The sequence below is a fragment of the Pyxicephalus adspersus genome, chromosome 4, assembly GCF_032062135.1.
Source record: "Pyxicephalus adspersus chromosome 4, UCB_Pads_2.0, whole genome shotgun sequence".
NCBI classification, from domain to species: Eukaryota; Metazoa; Chordata; class Amphibia; order Anura; family Pyxicephalidae; genus Pyxicephalus; species Pyxicephalus adspersus.
The window spans coordinates 40,485,440-40,506,185 of record NC_092861.1 but is presented as its reverse complement, the minus strand read 5'-3'; the positions used below and the strand labels follow the sequence as shown (position 1 = coordinate 40,506,185).

Genomic DNA, 20,746 nt, shown 5'->3' with positions numbered 1-20,746 from the left:
TGGTTAAAGTTGTCTAGATGTCAGTTATTCGTATTGAGACATCTAAAGACATCTATAACTAGACCTTCTTTTGATGACAAATATGAAATTGATTCAGTAGATAAAAAACCCTTTTTTTCTGATCTTATTTTAAAATGATTGCATTTGGTCAAGTACAAAAATGAAAAAATGTTTTGGGTACTACAAATATCTGTTCACATTTACAAAATTAAGTTATAAGTATCTGATCATACTTTTCTTGCAGGCAAGGAACATAATGGTGTGCATTGAGTTTAAGAGCTCTGATGAAGAAGGAAGCCAACCCTTAAAGGTGACCTTTTGAAGTAAAAGTTAATATTCTTTGTTTTCTGTTACAAAATGTAATATACAAATTATATTTGAACATGTCACATTTAAAACATCATTTGCCATCTTAACTGTGTTTCTTCTTCAGTGTATTTATGGAAAGCCTGGTGGTCCATTGTTTACGACAGCAGCCTACACCACCATCCTTCACCACTCTCAGAACCCAGACTTCTATGACGAGGTCAGTCTGTATCACATAATTAGCAATTTTTGTTTAATCAAGATTTTTTTAAACATAACCTGAAATAATGTAGAAATACACACAAGTCAGACCTCTTGACACATCCGCATGTCTCAGTCAGCAGTGATTGGAATGTCTATATCATACATTGCCAAAGATGTTATTTCATATTATACATACCAATGCCCACAGCTGCTTGTGTCTGCTGATAAACAGCCTATGGTCTTAAGTAACAAGCCTGATAGAAGGTAGCTTACAAATGAGTTCAATTGTTAAATCAGTCAAAAAAAGCAAAGTAGCTGTGTTGACTAACAGAAACTTTTTGACAGTCTCCATTGGCTTGGAAAGCTGTATTTGGGGTTATGAGTAAGCTGTATTCCCTTAGTGACAAATTGGAGCTATGAGGTGTACTGCCCTAAATGTCTCAGTCTGTAGAAAAAAACTATCTTACCTTACCTGAAAGGCACTAACCTAAAAGCTGCCAAGGGAAAAAGTGGCACCACCTTAGACTGAAAGAGAGAGACACCATTCTGAAGAAAAGGATTTGCTAGCTTTTTGACATGCAAAGCTGCACAGGAGAACTATCCATTTCTTATAAAAGGATGAAAGCATAAAACAATTCTCACAACCTTTTCAAGGGACCAGATCTTCTTACTGTCAAAGCTGATAAAAGAATATCATGTTTAATTGTGTAGCTCTGCAAGTCATCAATATCCCCTACAACATGAATGGCATTCCATGTTATACATTAAAGGGATCATGATCATAGTTTATAAACTAGCTCATATGTTCCTATTGTTGTTTTAGGAAGATTATGATTTAAAGGAATAAAAAAAATATGACATAAAAGTACAGCTTTATCAATGTGTATTCAGGTAAGCCCCAACCATCCATAAAGGGCTTGGGAAGCAGAATAATATATTTAGTGTTGTCTTTCTGTAATGTACTCACAAGCTAAAACTACTAAGGAATAAAATAATAATTTGATGCCTTTGCTGCAACTATGTTTTAAAACTTTTACAGGTGGCTAAACTGAAAAAACTGGGGACATTGAGGGGATAGTAAGAGTTATTTATTAAGGCCTAAGTATTTAAAATAGAGAAGGCCCTAGTGTAACCAGGGAGGCCAGACCCCAATTAAAATGCTCAACTGCTGTGGCATAAGAAATGGTCCTTTTGTGTTGCTGCCATCAGGGTCAGGATAATGATGCAGTTGATGCAAATATGGTAGTGAATCATACATTGTAGCAAGAAATTACATAGCATACTGTACATACTGGGAATGACAAAGTATAGTAAATGCTGCATGGTAGGTGCAGCATTTACTATATGCATTTATGTATTCCTATATTCTGTAGATCATGTAGAATAAAAAGGTATCAAGAATTATTCATGACAGGCTTCTTCAGAGGGGCATGATACATATTGTATGTAATAATATATAGCTAGTATCTGTAAAAATACTATTCAGCTCCTTATGACAAGCCCTAAGCATTGCTTAGTAGTTTACAGCAATCACAAAATAAAAGGTGCTTATTATACTGTTAATATGGATTACAGAACAGTACTACAGTACTCATTGACAGTCTACAGTACTAAATAAATCATTGCGTGCTTTAATTTCTAATTTTACTGTCCTCTCATCTGTTTCTGTATGAAAAATAAAAGGAGATTTACCAGCTCTGCTATAAAATGGTTTAATAACGACAGTCTTTTTTAGTAAATTGGCTGCTAGGTTAAAGAGATTCCCTCCAAGACCCCTCCATAGCATTGGCCAAACTTTCTTGGCAGCTTTTTTATATAAAAAAGATTAGGACGTTTTCCAGGAAAGCATTTTCCAGTGTCTGCAATGGAAACAGAGGTACATTTTCACATACCACAGAAATCCGTACATATTTAAGGCTGATTTTCTGCAATCGTTATTAAACATTGCTCAAAATATAATACCATTAACCTTTTATTTTTACAGGGTTTTTTCTGTTGTTAATATTAAGAAGTCATTCAAATACTAAAAACAATTCACTAATAAATTATTATATACGTAATTGACATGGTAACTCTTGGTATATCTACATTAGAAAAGAACACATCCACATTGACAGAAAATGCTGCTCATTTAAATGACCAATGTGGGTTCCAAAATATTCTTTAAAGATTGCTTAAAATATCATGGATTCTTTAGTATATATAAATTAAAGCTATTCTGTGCTGTTTAAAATCCAGGGCACTCTAATATACACCAAATCACTTTACCTAAAAACCTAGTGCATTTGTTTGCTATGTTTGCAACTGAGGCTACCTCAGTGACTGATATACGGTATATATTATATATACTTTAAGTTGTTTCCTTGCTTTAAATACCTACCGACATTTGTGTGATATAAATTGTAGACATAGACACTGTTTTGACTATTTTTTTTCATGTTCTTAGGCTGCATTACATTTACCTTACTATAGCCAATTTACAGCATTGGGCCTGATTTAATAAAGCCCTGCAAGGCTGGAGAGGATACACTTTCATCAGTGAACCTGGGAGATCCGGCAAACCTGTAACGCATCTGGTTTCAAAACATTTGCTAGCAAATAGCAATCGACTTTGAAGAAATGCAGGTTTGCTGGATCACCCAGCTTCACTGATGAGAGTGTATCTTCTCCAGCCTTGGAGAGCTTTATTAAATCAGGCCCATTATCACAGATCCATCACTAGTATATGTGTGGAACATCTATAACGTATATGTGTGTTGCAGATATCAGAATGCGTACATGGCTTATTTCCAAACTGCATGATGGGAGAAATAATCAACATCTTCCCATAACAAGCAAAGTTAGAACATTTCTCACAGGAAATATCTGATACATCTAACTGGCCATATACAATCATTAAATCAAAAAGAAAAAGAAAAAAAAGTTGATCATGTTTTCAAGCCTATAAAATGTGTAGTATGCAGTCTAACTATTTTTCTGTTAATTAAAATCATAAACATAGAAGGCTGTATTACTTTTTTTTACATATCCAATAAGGGACCAACTGTGAAATAACAAAGGAGTTAGGGACCTCTGATCTAGCTCTAAATATGTTTATGCATACATAAAACAAGCAAATATGTAAGAGATATAAGTGGGTTTTGGCCTGTGCAATTACAATACTACCTTTGTATAATTTGTACCAATTGACCTCAACATAATCTAGAGTTTCCCTAGTTCCAAGAGATATTTTCATTGTATTGAACTTATGCAAAGATATCTAGGTGTCCAATCTAAATTGTCTAAGGAGAGGTGTAATATTTTACATTTCAGGTGAAAATTGAGCTCCCCACCCAACTCCATGAGAAACATCACATTCTGTTTTCATTTCATCACGTCACCTGTGACATAAATGCAAAAGCTAATGCCAAAAAGAAAGAGGCTCTGGAAACTCCAGGTATCTTTAGAAGGATTACATTCAACTTCTGCACATTGTGACCATTTCTTACTGCTTTGTGTTTCATATTGAAGTGGATACCTTGGTTCACAAGGGTTTTTCATTGTTGCTTCATTGACCCTCATAAGTGAGCGTGGCCATTAGGTGGGCTGTGTATAACCTGCACAGTGATGTTTTCTGGTCTTTTTATACAACAGTTGGATTTGCCTGGTTGCCTTTATTCAAGAATGAGCAGTTAACATCACAAGATCATCTCATTCCTGTTGCCGCCTCTTTGCCTGCCAGATACTTGAGTATGGAGGATACTACGATGGGAAAGGTACAAAATTGCCAGTTGGTCTCTCATAAACCTTCACAATGTTTGATAATAAGCTACTTAGTATACTAGAGTGTACAGATTTGTTTTATAATTGCAGCATAACTTCTAACAGAACATTACATTCAATGCCACATTTGCCCTGGTACTGTAAATACTCAAATATAAACTAATCTGAATATCAACCAAGGTACTTAATTTTACCTGAAAATGCAGGAAAATTATTTGACTCCAGTATGAACCTGGAATATAAAATGTGGCCTTCACTCTCAACATTCAAAACAATAAGCAATAAAATTGTCAGAAAAATGACCACAAATAAATACATATATGGTGTGTTATTTTGAAAATAATTATTTAAAAGGGGTGCTTGTATATCTTTTCCCCCATTGTTACAGGTTAAAGTATCTTTTAGTTTTTGAGTTGGTTATGATAAGTCTTTTGCTCTTAAATTATCTTTTTGTGCATGATTGTTGGCCATGCATGGTTGCTGGCTTTTCTCATGTAAAGTGTATAACAAACTCTGTAACAACTGCTCACCATGTTAGCAAAGTTTGCTATACACTTTACATGATGAACTATATTCTAGTGTGACCCAAGTATAAACCAAGATTCTTTTTCCAACAGTATTTGGAGGTAAAGTAATCAAGGTTTAAACATGAGTAAATATATGCAGTATATCTCATATACAGAGCTGACTTTTATCCCTCTAGATATCCCATCTTAATAATGAAAATCCAGGTAATTTTTGAATATTATTTAAGCGATGGAAAATATAGGGAAATCTATCTAAAAATGGGTAGTTTTTTTGTTGACAATTTGTGTGCAGAGCTGTCCATATTATGAAGTGAGGTAAGAAATAATGCAGAATTACTACAATATTGTACTTAAAAGACACCCCAAAGTGTATTTTTAACAAAAAAACATAAACATATAACAGCTTCTAAATGCAAATGTATTTAGAACTGTAGACAAAAAATAAGCATAGACAGTAATTAGGTTTCTGAAATGGATTTCCTGATTCCTAAGACCAACTGGTCCTGGTTCCTAATTAAGTTCAACTGATCACATTGATTTTGTTTCTGAAATATATTAAAAAAAACACAATCTGAAGCCGTATACTAAATAAAGTGCTCGTATAAATGTGTGTTATATTTCTGCCTCAAATACGTTGAGATGATCAAAACAAACAAGAAAAATCAACATTAACACATAAATACATCAATCAAATGTCAGCAGTGCTCATAGTTTGCTCACCTTATATATATATATATATATATATATATATATATATATATATTAATAAATTAAAAATTTAAACTCCTGTTATTAAAAGAAATAAAAAAAAATGATGTCTACCTTTTGGTAGATCATGTAGAAACCACAAATATGATTTTATGTTTTTGTTGATGGCAGACTTCCTTTTCTGTTTGCTAAAGTCTGCAAGGAATGCTGAAGGTTAGAGGAAGCCATAGTCACTAAATGCCAGGTCCTCAACTGGGGTAGTGTACAGTTTTTGTTTTTTTTGCAATAGTCAAAAATGGCGGCATTGCTTTGTGTATGTGCATTATCTACAGGTAGCTAATTACTTTGTGTTTCTACTGGAAATGCACATTAACATTTATATTTAAATGTAAACCAGTGCAATACACCTTAGCCATACCCAGGAAGACGTAAATGCACTCCACCTCCTCTGCCACACTGCACCTACATAGAAGCCTCCGCTCTCACCACTGCACCTGATTTTCATTCTTCCTCCTTGCTCTCGCCACCTTTGCAACATGCCCCTGTTTCTCTCACCACTGAAAAGATGTCTGCCTCTTAATCGCCAGTGCTTTCTTTTGTACAGTATATTGTCCTAAATAATAACAATGTTATTCCTGTTCCTAGGCATTTATGTTCTGTACACATATAGCTGTATATCTGCAATGTTTTATGTTCATCTAAGGCATTGCTTCTGTAGCTGCTGATCTTGTGAAATTACTCTACTACTCAATGATTTTATATAAAGGCATGCATCAACTGCGTCTTTTGGATCTCGCCATGCAGTAGCAGCTGTGATATTGGCAACTGTCAGCACACTAATATGAATGTATTTGTTTGCTAGGATCAATCAAGATTCAGAAATAACCTAAATAGTAATTACTGAGCACGGCAACTAACAAACTGTGTCACTTTGCATTTTAATTTTTAAGATATAAAACTCTACTTTATTTCCAGTCCAAATTGTTTGTTGGAAAGGTAGGAAATGGGAATCTACATTTTTTAGGTTTTTATTCCATTCTTTGATATCATTGGTGGATTTCTTATCACATTTCCTATATGAAAAAAATGAGGGGAATGGGTATTCACAGATAATAAAGAAACTTTATATACGTTCCAAATCCTTGGTACTTTTTTTTGGCTTTTCGTTGCTGTCTCCTTATTAGGGAGATTGCGTAATACTTCTAGTTAATGTGATTCCCCTTTCATTTGAACTGAAATTATTGGACCAGATACCAGAAAAAAAAATTATAAAAAAAAGTTATAATTCTATTAGAAGTGTTTGTGCATTGGCACAGGGGTGGCAAATCACTGTACATTTTTCCTGCTCATCAATAGTCCCCAAACATGCTAACAATCGAAATTAATTACCTACTAGTGTAGTTATTAACCTCCTAACACCTTTCCTACTTTATGAAGGATTCTTATCTGATGTACATTGGATGACCATGATAAACAGGCAATGACTCACATGACTATTTCACCCCATTTGGCATTAACAATAAAAGCAATGGGTGGAAATTCTACAATAAAATGATCTCACCTCTAATATCAGATTTCTTACAGAAGACACATTGATAAATAGGCGTAACCACAGTCACTGAAGTTCACACGGCACTAAATTAAAACATAAAAGGTTGTTGTACATGAAGCAGTATACTTTTTTATGAACACATTTATCTCCATGGTCTAAACATATATTTTGTTTTTGAAGCTTATAAATATTACAATGTATTATATAATCTATTCAGGAACACTTTTTTGGACATAAAGCAATAGGAAACATTTTAATGTATGATTTGGCAGCTTTTATAAATGCCTCTGGCTGGCAGAAGCACATTATATTGTGTGATTAAATAGCCACAGGTGGCCTAAAACTGTATTTATTACAGGATGTTCCCTTCAACAAACTGAACATAACACCCCATTAGTCAATTACATTTTCCTATAGCTAAATATATTATTTTATAACATGTAGTAGCAAGCTAGTGCCATTTTGATAGTATGGTCCTGATTTATTAAAGTTCTCCAAGGCTAGAGAGGATACACTTTCATTAGTGAAGCTGGGTGATCCAGCAAATCTAGAATGGATCTGGTCCAGGATTGAAAACATTTCCTAACAAAAGCTTGACTTTTAGGAAATCCATTACAGGTTTGCTGGATTACCCAGCTTCACTGACGAAAGTGTATTCAATCCAGCCTTGGAAAACTATAATAAATCAGGGCCTATATCTTTATAGCTTCCTATTCTCTCTCATATGGAAGGATTTTCCTTGTGCAACCAAATCCCCATGACCCTCTTTCTTGCTTGAATGTGTGAACAGCTGCAAAAAAGTACTATTTACCTGTGTAACTTTTCAGACAACTTTTCCATTATTGCATATGTCTCAAAAACACAGTGTAAAGAGAAATCCCTACATATAGATCAATATTCACCATTCAATTAATGAAATTACTTGTAAAGGCAAGGTATGCGGCTTGCTTCTTTATATAATTTGGTAAAAAGCAATTGCTTTAAAGGGGTATTGAACCACAAAGAGTCTAGTTATAACTGTTGCGTTCTAGATAATCATGTTTTGTGATTTTGTAGTCTTTGGAAAAGTGGGCTTTATATATATACAGAATTGTATCTGGGACTTCATAACCTTTGATAATGTATAGTATCTCCATGAATTATTATGTTTTCTTTACAGCATTGATAGCTTTACCATTTTAATTTAGCCTAAGTAAAAATATCTGCTTGGTTCCCCCCTAATCTTAAGTTAAGTTTTACATAAGTTTTACATAATGAACTGACTGACAGAAAGAGTTAATAGGCTCTGTATAGTGGTCTGGGTCTGACTGCTGTTCCCATTAACATTTAATTTTATGACTAGGTTTCAAAAAGAAGGGCTGAAAATAAGGTTATTAGCAGCTGCGTGACGTTAATAGACATTTGATTTAGTCATCTAAGCACATTCTATCTTAGCCAAGATGTAATATTTTTTTTGCCAAGCTGTGCTCCTTTTACAATCATATATACAATAGTATAATTGACCCACTACATTAAATCCTTCATTTTTGGCCCCCAGAAACTTTCAACTATATTGTTCTAGTATATACAGCATTTTTACACATTAAGGAAGAGTTACTTGCAGAAAAATAACTTCTCCACTTAATTCCTGGCACTTCAATCATTACCTAGTCTTTTTCCAGATTCTGTGCCCTCTGCCATCTTCAGGAATAGACCAGTTAAAACATATTTGAGATTTTACAGTCTTCTCTAATAAAAAGGCTATATGTCAGCACATTTCAATATCTGGGCTGTAGATCTGCTTTAACACTATACCAGTAAATGCAAGCATATAACAATATGAACATTATTCATTAAAGAACATAATTTTTTCTTGTAATTAGATTTCATGCCCCATCATATCTGCATTATGGGAATCTACTGCCCTTTCTCAGTAATAAGCTCAGATTATTGCTTCTGAGTCTCTTCTACTAATGTCTGTTCAAGAACACCCAGTCCTTGTTTTATAACTCATTTCTTTTATAAATACATCTTAAAACCTTATGTTAATTTTTCATTCTTATTCTAAGCTCTGCTGTAAAACTTACAAGGCACTTTTAATTTGTTTTCTATTAAAGTCTTGTACTGTCTGGACTCTGACCAATGATAACCTCATTCATTGCTAACAGATGTGGGGTTTCTTCATAAACAAGTCACTGTTTCTATTATAAACACATCCGTACTGAGACACAGCTCTCATTGATGGATTCTAGTTCTCATTTAATAATAAATGATAGAAAATGTAATATTTACATAATACAGAGTAGTCATTTCCCTATAGGCATACCCATTATAATATAAAACATTGTTTGCTAACATTTATCACATAAAGGATCTTGTTAATTAAAGCTCTTCAAGGCTGGAGAAGCTACACTTTCATCAGTAAACCTTGGTGATCCAGCAAACCTGGAATGGATTTCCTAATTGTTTTCAATTCTGGACCAGACCCATTCCAGGTTTGCTGGATCACCCAGGTTCACTGATGAAAGTGTATTTTCTCCAGCCTTGTAGAGCTTTAATAAATCAGGACCAAATTGTGTAAATTAGACCATAGGAGACTCAGTGAATGGTAACAGGGTTTACTTTGAATATCTAACTGAGTACGTAAAAACAAAATAAATTCATGCAACCCTTAGCGGTGGAAGCAGCTCTGCATTTTTGTGCTATTTCTGACACATGTCAATGTGTCAAAGGCTTCTTCTACCCAATACCTGCCTATTAAAGAATAGTTTACAGGACAAATGTACAGCCAGATGAATAAATCCTGTTTCTTGATAGCATTCTGCATGAATGATTCCTTTATGTCTTTTTTAAATTCAGTGGTCTTGCTTAGGAGTTCAGACATACCCACTGCTGAGTTGGAGCTCTGCTGCCTTGCTGATTGGAAAGCTCTAGCCCTAAATTAGCTAGGGGCATGTCAGACCTCTGCTGAAAGACCACTGTTTCACACACTGGACAAGGATCCTTCTCTTGAAAACGCTAGCAGAGGACAGGCATTTCTACTCACACCTTTGTTTTGATTTACCTGGAATTATTTAGCAGATTTATCAGTAAAAGTTAGGTAGGCTTGAATGTAATTGTTCCTGTTTTCACGAACACTTGAAAAGTTTAAAGAAAGAATTGTTAAAAGCAGAGCTTATTACTTGTTTTAAAATATACAACAATGTTTCTATACGTTATACTGTAGCTTTACTTGAGGGGTATCCTAATGGGTATGATGTTTAAGGGTAACCAAAGGGCTTTGAAACATAACAAGTGTGAACTTACTAATGTTTTTGTAATTCTGTGGCAGCAAACTGGAGGTGACCTGAAATGGGTGGATGGAGGAAAACAACTTTTTAAAGTATCAACACTTGTTGTATCAACAGTATATACTCAGGTAATTGTTATTAGCTCTAAAATCTAATGTAACTTCTAATAGTTCCTTGCATTGAAACAGTGCATTCTTTTTTTTGTCCTTTAAGGATCCCTATCTGAACACTTTTTTTCATCAATGCCAAAAACGAGAAGTTGAATTGTCAAAGCCTCCATCTCCACATTTCCTGGCTTCTTGTAAGGTAGAGATTTTCAGACTATGCTCAGATACCAATCCCTTTTAGTTACTAAATATTGGATGATATATGAATTATCATAACCTACAATTGGCAGGTTTTGTGTGGGTGTCAAGCTTCAGCCTGTCTCCTAATCTCAACATGTTATTGTGATTGTAAGTTTATAGGCATAAAAACATATATTTTTTTTATACACATATAAAAACATTAGTAATATTTCCATTTTGGATGTGCTGTATGTGTTATACACTCCATGGGTACTAAAATACCAAAGGCTGATGTCAAAAAGAGCAATAGGTCAAAAGGCAGCAAAAGTTATATGTAAATTGTGACTTTTCCTGTACCAATTGTACCTACAAGAAAGAAGTCACAATAAATAACAAATGAGTAAGTCTAGGTGATGGGTAGATACATGATTTATGTGTAAATGTCTGTACAAATTAAACAAAGTTTACCTCTGAGCTACCTGAACAAAATATTTGGTGTATCCAGGTTTTAATAACTTAACAGGTGTTCTTCTGTTTCTAGAACCTGCTGAATATTGAGAAGATCCACATGATCATAAGCTTTCTCCCTGTTTTGTTTAATCAACTTTTTAATGTTCTCACAAAAAACAATGATGATGATGTCAGCACCATGACTACTAGGTAGGACTCAGTAATATGGTCTGTATTAGTAATGCAACTTATCTTCGTGTTGTCTTCTATTTTACATGGTTGTACAGTCTCCTCTTCTGTACTTAAATTGCTTACTGAAATTTCACTGCACGTACTAAGCCAAATACCTGATGGTAAATGATAGGTGAATTAGATTTACAAAAGCTGAACAACAACAAACGTTGGCTATTTTGGAGACAAATATGGCAATCTGAGTTTGCAGTGAGTTTGCATTCTAACTTAAATAGTTTACAAGATTAAATAAGATCAAATTTGGGTTGAGTAATAAACAATTACAGCATGTTTACGTTGCAGGGAAATTTTCACTCAGCTTAGATAATGTGAATAAAATATTTATATTAAATTTACCTTATCTCTTGTTAGAAAGTGATTTTTACCTGCATGTGAGGGATACTAGAAGTAAAACCTAACCACATTAACTTTTGCTAAGTGAACATGTTTTGTTCCTTTAGTAAATCCACCCCTGATTTATTAATGCCCTCAAGGCTGGAGAGGATACATTTTCATCAGTGAAATTGGGTGATCCAGCAAACCTTGAACGGATTTGGTCCAGAATTAAAAACATTTGATATCAAATAGCAAATGACTTTTAAGAAATCTATTTCAGGTTTGCTTCACTGATGAAAGTGTATCCTCTCCAGCCTTGCAGAGCTTTAATAAATTAGGCCTATAGTGTTTTTTTAAGATGGTGCAGAATATGTCAGTCCTAAAGTCCCAAGAAGATTACATTTTTTTTAATTCAATCAGTCCTGCTAAAATATCACATGTTCATAGATTTTTCACCTATGAAAATGTTGTGGTTTTTGTTTTGGTCTGGCCTGTGTTCAGTTCTTGTCCTGGTTAGCCCATCATATTGGTGAAAAAATTGCTGAGATACCATAGTGATGGTTTAATGTGCACATTCTCTGCATGCAACTTAGTGGATGGTGCTGTGTCCTCATGTAAAAAGTGTATATCAAACTCTTGCCATTTGAGACAAGATACATGAGTTTATTACACACTTTACATGGAGGACACAACCTCATCTACTGGTAGCCAACAATATTGCACAAAAGACGATTTAAGAGCAAGTGATCTATTTTAACCAACTGAAAAGTATCAGCTAGGTATTAATAAGCCATGTCTCATTCAGGGCCTAGGACGGGTGTCACACTTTACGAGTGTAGTATGCAATGACAGTGACCTGTCAGCAAAAATAAAAAAATAAAAAAATCCACATATAAAACATAGGATACATTTTGCAATCCCATATATTTGATTTCTGATGGTAAAGTTGGTGTTTACACAGAGTTTTCACAGTTGCCATCTGAGGATTGCTGGCAAGCTGTGATATGATAGAAGAAGCAATGCATAGCTTATAACTACATCTATGCATACTAAATACTCTTCTGAGTATTTAGGATTGAGATTGAAGGCAAACTTTTGGCCAAGGTCTTCTCCTCCTCCTGTGTCATTGTTTGTATCTGTCATTTCCCTTATTTATTGTAAAGTCCTGCCAAAAATGTTGGCGCTATAAAAACTTCTGTTTATTAATATTAATAGTAATGTTTGGATAACCAAAGGAATAGCTAGGGTCACTTTAGGCCAAATTGTTCTAAAGGGAAAAAGCATTTCCCACATAATTCAGCAGTTCTCTTTGTTACCCTAAGTAATGCAGTTCCATTCAACATGATCTAATGAAGAAGGCAATTACAGATGTAAACTTTTTGATGATGTCTTTGTTGTTTTTCTTTAAATTTTTGAAGCACATAAAAAATCATCTTTTTTGATGCTTTGGGTTATCACGTATACACTTATCACTCTTCCACATCATATTTGGCTTATTCCTATTTCATGCTAATTTAATAAACCTCTTAAAAACCATCTTTTCAAACTTGCCTACCCGTCTTCTTCTGTCTCTTAATCCCTCTGTACTTACCCATCATTCCATATCTCCCCCTCCTATTATGTGCTACCTCCCCCACCCTTTAGATTGCAAGCTTTTTGGAACAGGGTCCTCTTTTCCTTTTGTGTTACTGTCTGTATCTGTCATTTGCAACCCCTTTTAATATACAGAGCAGTGTAATATGTTGGCACTATATAAATACTGTTTATTAATATTAATATTAATGAAAATAAAATGCACCTATGTCTCTTCTCTCTAGAGTCCTTACAGACATTGTAGCTAAATGCCAAGAGGAACAGTTGGATCACTATGTTCAGTCATATGTAAAGGTGAGTATTTTGGTCATGTTTACACTGACAAAAAATAATGTGCTTCCACTTACAATCAGTTCTTACATTTTATTTATTTCCCTATCACAAAAAATACCAGGGCAAGTTTGCTTCTTTAAGCCTATACCTGCACTTATATTGCATTTGGAATGCTTTTAGTATTGTTTGAAACTTACCTGCTCCAGTGCAGTACTATACACACAATAATGCCTGTTACATTTGGGCAGGCCATTCCATTAGATGTGCTTCAATGCACCCAATTGACTTCTTTTCTGGTGAAAAGAACTGCAAAACATGGTAGTCCATTTCCATGTGTTGTGGTGCACTGCAGCCCAGCTATATTATTGTGCCATTCAGGGAAACAAGACCAAGTGGACCATTAAGTTTGCAGGCAATATTTTTTTCTGTTTTTTTTTTTTTTTTTACCTAGACATACACTTTATGTATTCCATATATTGGATATACTATTTATATAAATATATATGATATAAAATTATGCTAAACAGTGTGCTAAACATTCATTTCTTCTTGTTTAGTATGTGTTTAAAACACAGTCATATGGAGATCGGACCGTTCATGAGGAACTTTCCAAAGGAATTACAAGCCTTTTAAAATGTAATGATCTCAATACAATTAAGCTTGTGCTGAAGGTAAGCTTTCAACATTGCAGCAATATTCATTTCTGCACAGCGTGTGTGGTCATGTCAGGGAAATAGAGTGTGATGTTTAGAATTAGTTCCAACAGAACAAAGTGAAAAGATCTGGTTTACAACTTGTTTTTCTAATTAAAAATGTGTTCAGTTATAAAGAGATATAAGAAACTCTTCCCTTTTACTGTTCAGGCAAGTGTTTGGGGATTATTTAATATCTGCGATTTGCCTTCAGATGAAAGAATTTTAGTATCATGGGCCACAGTTTCCTTCCTGTGAGCCTGAGATCAATGTATGCTAATCTTGTTATAAAAACAAGCAGCATTTATTTGTACTGCCAGTAAATGCAGCAAAGATGTGCCATGTCCTTAGAAAGCCAGGGGCCCTAAAAGTATCCTGCAAAGACATTCACCATTGGCATATGGATTAAGGATTATATTCAACACTTTCTACTTATGTGAATTTTATCCAGTACAGTCACGAATTTGAAACCCCTTTTTAAAGATGCATTAAAATAATTTACAGTTCAGCTTTAGAAGTTACTCCTTCCATATCTATTGTCAGTATGGGGTTGGTATACTATGGTCTATATTCAGTTCACTGGAGGCAAATTTATAGGACATTTTTGCCCAAAATAACAGCTTCTTTGTATTTTTCTGACAGCATTCACAGTTTTTCTTTGACATAATTATCAAATCCATGGCACAGCATCTTCATGATAAAGATATGGTGCAGGTAAGTACAGTGTGAGGAAATGGGAGGTTGTTTTGCAGTTTTTTATTTTACATTCAATTTTCAACCAACTCTGACAGTATTTCCAAAATGAACTGTTTGATAATACTTATAATACACAAATATTTGAATATAATACATTTTATTAAAAAAAGGGGAAATTAATAAAAAAGGGGAAAGATAAACAATAAACAGTCAGAACAAAAACACCAAGAATGAATGAGAATTTAAATTCCAACAATAAGCCCAATTACAAAACAACAAAATTAATTTACAACCGTGTGCTCAGGTAGCTGTACTAGGTCATAAACCCCCCAAAAAAGACTATGAGTCAGTGTTCGTAAAAAAAGCAGAGGAGAAAAAGAAGAATGGAAAACAAGTAAAACCAGACATTTGTGGTAAGGGGAAGGGTCTAAGGGTGTCCATGTGGGAAACTGCCAGTTCAGCCACAAAAAAGTTGTGTGAATAAGAAAAAAATGAATGAAACGAAAGTGAGCCCATAAAAAAGAGAATACAGAGATTGATACAATATAGCGTATTCTGTTTCTGTTTTTGGTATGCTGTTTTCTTGTTCTCATTTTTCAGTTCTGAATAAAGTAAGGTGGAGGTTTTTTTCACAACATAAACTGCTGCCATCTGAGGAGGAGGTAATGGGGGTATGATTTCTCTGCTTTCCACCTAGACCTCAGTCTGACTATTAAATATCTGTAGTGCAGAAAATGGTCTAATATAATGGGATCTTAAAAACCAGCAGTGTTTTTACTGAAATGTCAAACTACACTGCAGCCATGGCTACATTCCATTTAGGGAACAGCAAAAATAAATCCTGCATGTGCAGCACATGACAATTTTCAGCATTAGCATGTGTTTCTATGCCATACAATAGTGAAGGACCATGGAAGCAGTCTGTAAACATGTGCTGGGATGACAATGATTATCAGTGCACTGCCGTATATACCATACTATTTATTACTGATGAGAAAAAGGGGATTTCAAGTGACTTCAGTTTAAAAGGTATACAGTATGTTATGATATAGCAGGTCATTGCGGGGTATTTTAGAACAGGAATTTGTGTTAGCTGCCTAAAGCTATATGAATACATTTGGCATTTCACATTATTTCTACTAAATATTTAACAGTCAGAAAAGTAACAGATGCACAGCAGATTGAGGACAATTGAAGATTTCAAACTAGTCTGTATTGTTATATGACTTTACATGCCAGAATATTAAAATTTTTAGTTAATTGTTTTTTGGTTTAGAACAGGGTATACCAAGTAGTGTACTCTTCACTATTGCTGTCTAACTTAATTGCCAGTCTCCTTCCATTAAAAAGTCCACCATTAACAGCTATAGAACAGATGGATGCACATCCTTAGCACTTAAAGAGAATGGAGAATGTGAACTTCAGAGAGATTGCAATTGCTTGATGTCTGTCTCTTCCAAATGTCGCTCTTTCAGTGCCATTCTATAGTCTTTCTATAGCCACAGGACATCTCAAAGGAAAGTGAAGCCAGGTGGTACAGACAGGTGAAAAAGCTTAGGCTGGACCAAACCAAGTGGTTTTTCCTTTTATATTATCATTTTTAGACATAGAAAAAAAAAAATAAAACAGCCATGCATGTTAATCATAATTGTTGTGCTGTACCTCACTCCACAAAGCCTGGAACTTTAAGATTTGTTATTTTTATGTTTAAATTTATTTTTTAAAAAACACGCACCTTTGTCTGGGAAGTTTTGGGGATGCACGTCTTGTAATTAATGAAAGCATACAGGGTGTAAAATGCTTTTACAAAAAAAAAAAAACACCAACTTTTGAAATGTTAAACCTGTATAGAACACAGTTTCAGAACTATTGACAGCAGATTTCCATTAAGAATTATTGAATTTTTGCAAGTTCCACTTCAGGCTTGTCCTGTGTAAGCTATTGTGATCAATAAATATTTTTATAATTTATTATTTTATATTATATTTTATATAAGTAGGAAGATTGTCTCCCAGTAGCAAACTTTCTGTTTAGTTTGTAAGGTGAAACATAGCAAATTAACTTATTGTTAAGCATACCATATTATGGTAGTAGAACCAGACCTTCCAACCTGATTATCCCTCTACCCTACTACACCAGATCTGCTGTGCTTGATCAATAACCTCCTCTTAAGGATCACTTACGTTTTTTAGCCTTACAGAGTTTGTCATGCTGGAGGCTCTGTTAACCTTTTTTCTGGCTGAATGAAAGATTTCTTTAAGATACTTGCTTTCCTTTGATAAGTGATATGTTTTTTTCACTAAAAAAAAATACCTGGGCAAGGGCACCATGCATTATGTTTATTGGCATACATGTCAATTTTTTTGAATTTTTAAATTAAGTTAGGTAGACCTTGATAATCATGATGTGAATCAGGTACACCACTGACAGAGATAATGTTTCACTTGCTCAAAACGCACCCTAGTACAGTGCAGATGAAAGGGGGAATATCTATCAGTGGGGATATTTTATCACCATTACTCCCTACACTGATTCCAGATGGAGAACAATTTACATGTGTTACACTACTCAACTTACCCTTGTAAAATTATTCCAGGTAATAATACACACTAAAAACTAGTTAATTTAGCAGAACTTTCTGATGATGATGCCACTTACAGGTTACAGTGTTATTCTTTCTCTTTTGACCTACGCTAGTGACTGTTGACCAATATTTTTAAAATCTGTCAATGATTGTTCTTATTAGATTAGTCTGGATATTTTTAATAGCCTAAGTGAAATTTCAGTTTAAATCTGTAAAATAAAAAAAAAAGTACTAAGTTATTTGTTTCTTTTCTTTAAAAAAACTCACAGCTTGAGTAGAAAAGCCTGTCCCCTACCAAAGATTCACTGTTCTCTTCTTGCTAAATCAGACCTAAAGCTTACCAGTCAGAAAAGCTTGTGCTCGCTGTTGGTTGGAGAGGAATACCTGTCACTCAGCAAGGGATAAACTATAAGACTTTGCACAACTTTGGTTTTGATGCACTGGTAACATGTATAGCTGTTTAAAAAACGAAGTTTAATTGGATTTGATATTATTGTATTTATTGCATAGTATTTATGTATGACCAGCCGATTTTCTGGCATGGAGCATGTTACTGTACTGATACCACAAATGATATTTAGAAGAACAGTTTATGCTACTACTATGCACTTTTACATAAACAGAGAGAGACAGGTTCATGACAGGTATGTACAACAGAACAGAGTGTAAATTCTGTGTAACAGAACTTGGCTATAGTGTAAATGTGCATTGTTCGATATGATCCACTAGGTCCACTTTAAAGGGTTTCATTTTGTCAAAGTAGAAAACAACCCAGCTGTCTTTTCACTATTTTGAAAAGCTTTCATATTATAGCTTTTACTTTTCATTCTGACATGTAATTGGTTTTTGAGTCCTTTTAGACACCAGTGCTGGCATTTGTGCTTGTGTTCTGGTATGTTTATTGACAGAGCAACAATTTAATGTTTATTGAAACCTTCCCTTTATTTTAGGTTCATCGCACTAAAAGGTTCCCCACAACCTTCCATGCTGAGCTGGAGGCACTTATGATGAGTTTTTCAGACCATATAATTTGGAAATACAAGGATGCTTTGGAAGAGACAAAAAAGGCCAACCTGAGCATTGCCTGCTTTTTGAAGGTGACTGAGTGAAGTGTGGTGCTTTTATGTGAATTCTGTTTTTATGCTTCTTAAAAGTTTTTGACAATTGACATGTGCAATATGGTAGATTGTGGAGTTTATAGGAATATAATAATAAATTACACTGTTTACCAGAGTTGCCAGCAATAAAAAATTAAAATATTTTATTACAGTACTGTGAAGAAATTATATGGTAATTAAAACTCATTGTACTTTTTGTTATCTGTGCCACAAACAATGGATACCCCTTCACTTCCTGTCCCGTAGATCAGCTACCTGTCACAAAATGACAATAAAAAATAGAAATGGTAAAGCTCATTGATTGATTGAGAGTATAGATGGGAAAAAACTTATCAAATCTTCAAATATGAAGTTTACCCCACAACCCAATTCTCTCTCAGTTGCCGCAGTCTTCTTCTGCTTCCCTGTACACTTCCCGCTTTAGAATGGACTGATTTTTCTGTACACTGTCTTCAAACTTTTATAGTTTGATATTTTCTGGCTTTCTCATATATTAAATGGTATTTCACTATACCACAAAAAGTATACAGTACTGTATGAAAGTTTTAAAGCAGACGTGAACTGTTCACAAAAAAAAATATTAATTATTATCGGGTGAAGGTTATAGCTTTCTCTCAGGCTCCTGGTGACTTTTGTTCTTTGTTTACACTGTGCAACGCTTGCACCATGAAGTGTAGAGCCAGATGTAACATTTGTACACACGCAGTAACTACATTATTAGTGACCACCAATGCAAGAGGACCGAGGTGGGAAGAGTTAGCAGCGGGGAATGAAGCAGTGACAGAATCCTGGACCTGTCATTACTGAAGGACTCAAGAAGGAATTAGGTGTGTGCCATATTCTGCAAGTATGCTGTTATTAGATCCTGATTATGGGCACACCAACATATTTACTTCTGTTTTAAAGCAAATAGCCATATTTGAGCTGCATCTGATAGTAAGGTAACTTTTGTTTTCCTTTTTATTTTAGCGGTGTTTTACATTCATGGATCGGGGTTTTGTATTCAAGATGATCAGTAGTTGTATCAGTATGTTCAGCCCTGGAGATGGCAAGGTAGGAATAGCTGTATTATAACTTTTTATAAAGGGAAATATATACCATTAGTTTTTCTTTGCCAGATTTGTTCTACAGTTCTACAAAATGACACGTAGTGTCATCTGGATAAATAGATAGACAGATAGGTACATTATTTAATCATATTGCTATAATATATAAATGCATAAAAATGCACGCAACACTTTAAGAAGGCTCATTTTACTTTTCCTAATAGTGAAAAACCTTAGAAGTTAGAGCCAAATGGCCAAATCGTTTTATAGTAGGATGGTGGGTGGGGCTTAGATGTGAGGTGTATCTTTATTTCTAAAACCATAAAAGTTAGGACCCTAGCATCAACAAAACCATACAAGAATTTAAGCTTAATTAAGGTTTTAACTAGTAATTTGTTGTCCTTGGTTTTAGACAGGACTTGCTTGAAACAGCTGTTCTATTTTACCAAAATAATCATATTGGGACTTGCACTGGCATAGCTATGGAGCAAAGCTAGAACAAAAAATAAGTTACTAAGCAATTATCCAGCGTAACTCTGTGTTTTTACTCATTGCAGATTTTGTATCAGTACAAGTTTGAGTTTCTCCAGGAGGTCTGTAGCCATGAGCACTTTCTTCCTCTTTGTTTACCTATAAGTTCATCAAGCATCCCAGGTAACATAGAAAAAATATGTACATTCTAAATGTATGGTTACAATTGTGTGTGACATTATTTTTGAATGATTTGTAAATGGTTACATTTTTCCTTTTTTCAATCAAATGAAGATCCCCTTACCCCTTCTGACTCTACTAAAGTTTATCATGCTCTAGGTAAGTATCTATTTAATAAAAGTTTAGTTGCTTACTGCTTGCAAATTTCTTAGAAAGCTATATCAAATGTTTGGTTATATGATCACACTAAATGCATGTGTGCTCCTGTTTTCCTGTGTACTCTCCAGTTAAACTAATTGCCAAGCATTTATATTGGCGTAATTGCAGTCAGCATAAAGTACTTTGCTCTTTTCCTCATTGTAAAAAAAGAAATTTTAGATAAAAAAAAAAATAAGAACGTATTCTATGTCAAACGCCTTTGATGTTCATTATGGTCATATGATAGTAATAAATGCATGTGT

The 20,746-nt window shown here is 34.3% G+C and overlaps 1 protein-coding gene across 9 annotated transcripts in view; it reads left to right on the top strand.

Annotated features, from left to right (window-relative positions):
* Positions 1 to 20,746, top strand: part of DOCK10 (dedicator of cytokinesis 10) — a 164,388-nt gene that overhangs the window by 95,809 nt on the left and 47,833 nt on the right. For all 9 annotated transcript variants that reach the window (XM_072407928.1, XM_072407931.1, XM_072407925.1 and 6 more), the window contains exons 18-31: positions 245 to 310; positions 434 to 526; positions 3,823 to 3,946; positions 4,144 to 4,265; positions 10,370 to 10,456; positions 10,542 to 10,634; positions 11,157 to 11,275; positions 13,450 to 13,519; positions 14,056 to 14,169; positions 14,833 to 14,904; positions 18,421 to 18,567; positions 19,558 to 19,641; positions 20,192 to 20,288; positions 20,400 to 20,444. In XM_072407928.1, the coding sequence (XP_072264029.1) occupies positions 245 to 310; positions 434 to 526; positions 3,823 to 3,946; positions 4,144 to 4,265; positions 10,370 to 10,456; positions 10,542 to 10,634; positions 11,157 to 11,275; positions 13,450 to 13,519; positions 14,056 to 14,169; positions 14,833 to 14,904; positions 18,421 to 18,567; positions 19,558 to 19,641; positions 20,192 to 20,288; positions 20,400 to 20,444 (1,333 nt within the window). The remainder of the gene's footprint in view (positions 1 to 244; positions 311 to 433; positions 527 to 3,822; positions 3,947 to 4,143; positions 4,266 to 10,369; positions 10,457 to 10,541; positions 10,635 to 11,156; positions 11,276 to 13,449; positions 13,520 to 14,055; positions 14,170 to 14,832; positions 14,905 to 18,420; positions 18,568 to 19,557; positions 19,642 to 20,191; positions 20,289 to 20,399; positions 20,445 to 20,746) is intronic.